General features: G+C 34.8%; 1 protein-coding gene across 1 annotated transcript; it reads left to right on the forward strand.

Moving 5' to 3' along the window:
* Positions 1-1,181: 1,181 nt before the first annotated feature.
* LOC120349353 (transducin beta-like protein 3) lies at positions 1,182-5,855 on the forward strand. The gene is made up of 3 exons (XM_039419324.1): positions 1,182-1,374; positions 3,250-3,473; positions 5,728-5,855. The coding sequence occupies exons 1-3, from the start codon at positions 1,197-1,199 to the stop codon at positions 5,755-5,757; spliced, it is 432 nt and encodes a 143-aa protein (XP_039275258.1). The 5' UTR covers positions 1,182-1,196; the 3' UTR covers positions 5,758-5,855.
* Positions 5,856-6,338: the final 483 nt, after the last annotated feature.

The raw sequence follows: 6,338 nt of genomic DNA on the forward strand, positions 1-6,338 counted from the left end.
TGGCTATGCTATGGTGAACAAACATAGCTGCTCAAATGAACAAAGGCTGCTTTACAAACTTACCGTCTAGAAAAGTGTGCATTTCTTTCACTCCATTTCTCTCAAACTTTCTATAGAGAAAAAATTCATCTAACGAATGATTATCAAACATAATTTTGTTGGTTATGTATTCTATGGCTATGCTATGGTGAACAAACATAGCTGCTCAAATGAACAAAGGCTGCTTTACAAACTTACCGTCTAGAAAAGTGTGCATTTCTTTCACTCCATTTCTCTCAAACTTTCTATAGAGAAAAAATTCATCTAACGAATGATTATCAAACATAATTTTGTTGGTTATGTATTCTATGGCTATGCTATGGTGAACAAACATAGCTGCTCAAATGAACAAAGGCTGCATTACAAACTTACCGTCTAGAAAAGTGTGCATTTCTTTCACACCATTTCTCTAAATTTTCTTTAGAGAAAAATTTTATCTAACGAATGATTATCAAACCTCATTTTGTTGGTTATTATTCTATGGCTATGCTATGGTAAACAAACTTAACAACAAGCTATCAGCGCATGCGCAGAGAAGCAAGCAGACTACAATTCAATTGACCAATGAGAGCTCTTCAAATTTGACTGTCACAATTCACCAGGCTTCGACTGTGGGGCAGGAATTTGCTGGGTACTGGTTTCTGGTACAGAATCTGTCAAAATTTTCCATGGAACACGGAACTTTTTACGCGGGTAAATTGTGAATCGGACAATTTACCACATTTCATGTTCCCAGAACGGGCCATAGACAAGGTGGTAACACCAATGCTAATCAAGTACTGCCATTATAACGTGGACCTCACTATACTACTGAACGACTAGTATCTGCTCAATCTAGTAAAGGTCAATGAGATACTCGTTAACTCCTTTCTTTCTAATTTCACATATAGTTTAATAATTTTTCCATTTAATGTCGAATTTGAAGTTTATTGTGCTCATATGAGATAATTGTATATGCTTCTTTCATTCTTCTTCCACCTATAGTTCAATCATTCTCCGATTTAATATCGAATCTGAAGTTTATTGTGCTCATATGAGATACTTGTATATATGCTTCTTCCATTCTTCTTTCGCCTATAGTTAAATCATTGTCTGATTGTCATCTATCGACTTTGAGATTAATTAAAGATTCATGTCGAGTTTGAAGTTGATTGTATATGTTTTTGCAGACGTTCGAAGGTCACGGCTCCTCGGTTCTGCGAGTAGAGTTTCTGAGCCGAGGCCTGCAGCTGGTGAGTGTTGGCAGTGACGGCCTCATGAAGTTGTGGTGCATTAAGAGCAGTGAATGTATGGCCACATTCGATCAACATGACGGCAAAGTGTGGGCTCTTGCAGGTAAGTAATAAATTGCCTCAATCCACTAGGGAATAGCCTCTAGATAACTCCAAAAAGTAATATCTCTTCACTTTAAGAATAATTCAGGTAGTCTACAGAGGATATAGTTGACCGAGCGAAGTGAGGTCTAAGATTCAAATCGACGGTTTGGGCATTTCTTTAATGTTTAAATGTTTATATGTTGCGCATTTACGGCGAACGCGGCAATAGATTTTCATGAAATTTGACAGGTATGTTCCTTTTTAAATTGCGCGTTGACGTATATACAAGGTTTTTGGAAATTTGCATTCAAGGATAATATAAAAGGAAAAGGAGCCTCCTTCATACGCCAATATTAGAGTAAGAATCAGACTATAGAATTATTCATCATAAATCAGCTGACAAGTGATTACACAGATGTGTGGAGAAGCCAGTCTATTGCTGTATTTCCATAAGGTCTATAGTTTCAATCAGGTACTTGTGGATGAGAATACTGCGGTGAGGTCTACTGTTCACAGAACTACTAGTTTAGTCGAGATATCCAGAGATTGTCAGTTTGGTGTAAGGGTATTCCTGACCGGCAATTGTGAGGTACCGGGTTCGATTTCGCGGCTGACAAATAATTTATTATTATTATTATTATTATTATTATTTTATTATTATTATTATAAACAAAAATCCAAATTAAATGCTGTAATTCACCCCGAAGACATCTGCTACTGAAAATATTGACAACAGAGTAAACAGCTAGATGGAAATTCGATGAGCGCTACTATTCAAAAATTATTTGTCAGCCCGGGAATCGAACCCAGTACCTCCTAATTGCCGTCAGGAATGCTTACCCTTACACCAAACTGACATTCTCTGGATAGCAGCGCTCATTTATACGAAGCCATAGCGGCCAGCCAGTCTACAGATTGAAATTACTGAGATATTGCAATTGTTCAAATGCTAATGAATTAATTAATATTAAACGAAAAACCAAATTATTGGAAAAAAAATAATCTTGAACAGTAGCGCACATCGAATTTCCATCTAGTTGTTTACCCTGTTGTCAATATTGGCAGTAACATAAGTCTTCGGGGTGATTTACAGCATTTAATTTGGATTTTCGTTTAATAATAATTAATAATTCATTCTATTCTCTGAAGATATTTGAGTAATTGATATATCTACGATTATTATAAATGTTGTTAGTGTGTGTAATTCTAGTATCGTTTAATGTTATTTATTTTCAAAATTCGGGGATGGAATTCTAAGGGCTATAAGCCTGTTTATGATTATATGTTTTATCATTGTTGAATAAATAAATGAGTTATAGTGGCTAACAGAAATAACTTTATCTTAGATAAAAAGACTTAAAATTGTCAAAAACCACAGATTATTAAAAGTAGAAAGACAAGTTTCTACTTTTATGAATCTGTGGTTTTTAACAATTTCTTAGTCTTTTTATTTATTTATTTATCACATTGTGTTCAAATACTTAACGTGAGGAAAGGCACAACAGGCTCATGCCCAAAACTATCCCATTTCCAATTTATCCAAAACAAAAAGTTGGTTATGTCACTTTCACTTTCAAAATACAATTTACACTCTTCAATACTCAAATAAACGAGCTAATTTTGAATCAAATAGATACTATTAGAGTCTAGAATCAAAAAATCTAGAACAGTAACTTAATAATTACCGTATTCAAAAAGTCTAAATTTCGAATGCAATTAGAAATTTTTGAGCTGAAAACTTCACACTTTATAAAAAACCACAGCTGTTTATTTAATAGAATAACCACCACAATATCAAATTCTCAAATACACAAAGAATAACTTTATCTCATAATTTTGGTGCTCCACCAGCAGATTTTTGTTGATATTTTAATGAAATTGTGCGCATTTTCAGTGTCAAAAGACGAGCAAGTGCTGGTGACGGGAGGTGACGACTCTAGCTGCAGTTCTGGGTGGATCGACGGGAGGCGGCTCGTCTGGAGGCGGCCAACGAGAGGCAGACTCTCGTCGAGCACCAACAAAGGCTCGACAACCTCATTCACAACCACATGCTGTTGCCTGCCCTCGAACTGGCCCTGCGACTGGAGCGGCCGGCCACTGTGCTCAAAATTGTCACCAGTCAGTTTTCAACAATTACTACACAAATTGATAGAGAATCATTAATATCCTATTATATTAAGCGAGCAATTTCTGTATTTATATATCTGGTTATTTATGTTTAACGGATCTCGAAAACGGCTCTAACGATTTTCACGAAATTCGGAACATAGTAGGTTTATGATATGAAGATTCGATTGCTCTAGGTCTCATCCTTGGGAAAACTCGCTGAATGACATTAAAAGGATAATTCATCCTTGGCTGAAACAGCTGTGGATAGTAAAAAAGTGTGTGAAAATCAAAATATCGCATTCCCGAAATTCATAAGATGACGTATAGCCAGCTGTGAAATATGAACACTGTCATTTTAGAGAATTTTGTTCTGTTTATCAATAAATAAAAATAAAGAGCAAAGCTCGGTGCCCCGATATTGTATAATGAATTAAATATATCAAGTAATTAATCAATATGAGAATTCAATTCAATTTATAATATTGCATCCTGAACATATGATAATCAGACAGAGGGGAGTCAAAAAAGAGCAACCTTGGTAAGGTTCTCAACACATAAAACAATCACATTGATAAAATACTGTAATTATACAATAGTCACATAAAATATATTTAAAAAAACGCAGTCAGTCAAAATTATGTGCAAGTAAAATGTACAAGGGCCTGGGTTGAATAAAATACAAGGAACAATAATGGGCCATATGAATAAAGTTGAGCATTTGCTTATACTTCTAGAATATTGAGCATATTCTTCATTTTCTATGAATAAACGTGAGCGAAAGCATTTGCTCATGCTCATCAAAAAAATAGATTGAGCATTCGCTCAACTCTTGAAGCAAGTGCTTCAAAAAAGGTGAGTCTAGTCTTGAGCGGCTTTTCACCTTTTGCTCATAGTGAAATGGCTCAACTAATTCCTGTGAGTAAGAGGAAACTATACCAGATACAATCACAACCATAGTTGAGAACTATAAAACTCATTTTAGATTCAACCATGATATATATATCACATCATCCCTACAAAAGAATAAATACAAAAGATACCTTTCCGATATAAGATTTAAGAAGATGAGAGTGTAGACGATTATAAGAAGGCTATTGTGATTATAAGATTATGCTGAAGATTATTATAGAGATGACATTTTTCACGCTATTGTTTCAAAATCCAGAACTCATTTCATAGATTAGAGAACAGAGCAGACGACCAAAAAACAAGCGGTGTCTATACTTGCATATTTAGCTCTTACGTGAGTAGCACATTCTAAACTTTACTATAAAAACAAAGTAAGGCCACAAAGGCGAATCAGCTGATGGAAAATCTTTAAAATACGTGAGCATTTGCTCCAGAATTCAGGAGCATAAGGTGAGAGTATAAGGTAAAGCTTATTCATATAAAAATGTGCAATTGCTTATGCTTCTACCTGATGCTCATGAGCAAAACCTTATGCTCCATGCTCATGCTCATGAGCATATGCTCTGTTTTTATTCATATGACTTATTCCTGCAGAAATTCATACACAGAATAGTATGGCCTTTCAAGCAACAGACTCTTTAACAATTTCTGAATTTTCGTACGTCCGCCATGTCTCTAATATCCTGAGGGAGCCTATTGTGTATTTTTAAGCCCATATATTGCGGAGATTTTCAAACACGGCGGTTCTATGAGGAGACTCTGATAGGGAGACTGAGTGCCTTATATTGTAACTGTGGATATTGTGATTAATTAATTGGTTTTTAAATAATTATTCTGCACATTGTTTGAAAATATTGAAGATGAGACTAAGAGCTGTAATCATTACTCGACTATAGTGAGGTCCACGTTATAATGACAGTATTTGATCAACTTTGGTTTTGCTATCCTTGTCTATCATTCGACCAACGCCGGTGGTACTATCCTTTTCTAGGTCCTTAACCAAAAACAATTATGTTTTTGACAGTGTAGAAATATAATTAATTAATGCAGACAATCGGCATCGCTATTCTTCTATCTTTATCCACTGCCATTATAAGGTGGACCACACTATAGACTAATTACGTTCTAAAATCAGTATTACATCATCTAATATAATTACACATATGCTGTGTGTGATTGCATAACCTTAACTTTTGGACAACATTGACATTTATAAAAATTTTGGAGAGAAATAGTACAGGCTCAGCCTAGTTTTTCCTCCAATATCATAATTGTATTATGATTATAGTGTTGTATACAATGAATGAATAAATAAATAAATAAAATGATTCTATGAATTGCTATTTATTCACAGAATTGCAACAAGAAAGTTCCGAGTCATTAGACGATGTCATCAGAAAGCTGGATGTGGATAAGAAAGGATCTCTATTGAAATGTGTGATCTCGTGGAACTCCAACAGTTAACAATCATATTCGGCGCAGGTAAGTTGAAGCATAGATAAACAATAGCGTAAATAGATGTACCATGGTATAGGGCGTTTATGTCGCAACTTTTACTGTTATCTCAAGCCGATTACTGTTGATTATTGTCGAATTTTACTGTTTTGTTTGGGTGAGAGTGTATGAACGGCCAGTGAGAGACTACCAGTGTCACACAGCTTCACGGGAAAGAATTACATGAACTATCGGCTTGAGATACAGTAAAAGTTGCGACATAATCGCCCTATACCATGGTATATTAGATAGTATATTCATGCTATTGTTTATCTATGGTTGAAGCTCGTGAACTCTTATCCATTACTCTTCTCTTTCCTCTTTAGAGTAAAGTGTGACTATGTGGGAGAGTGAATATCATTAGTCTTTACTCATTCACAAATAGTAATCAAATTTCACTCTCACCTCAAAATGTACTCTTCCTGTATGCAAATTTATGTTTTTTTTTTTAATTACTTTTATTTATTTAAA

Source organism: Nilaparvata lugens, unplaced genomic scaffold (assembly GCF_014356525.2).
Source record: "Nilaparvata lugens isolate BPH unplaced genomic scaffold, ASM1435652v1 scaffold9494, whole genome shotgun sequence".
Lineage (NCBI taxonomy): Eukaryota > Metazoa > Arthropoda > Insecta > Hemiptera > Delphacidae > Nilaparvata > Nilaparvata lugens.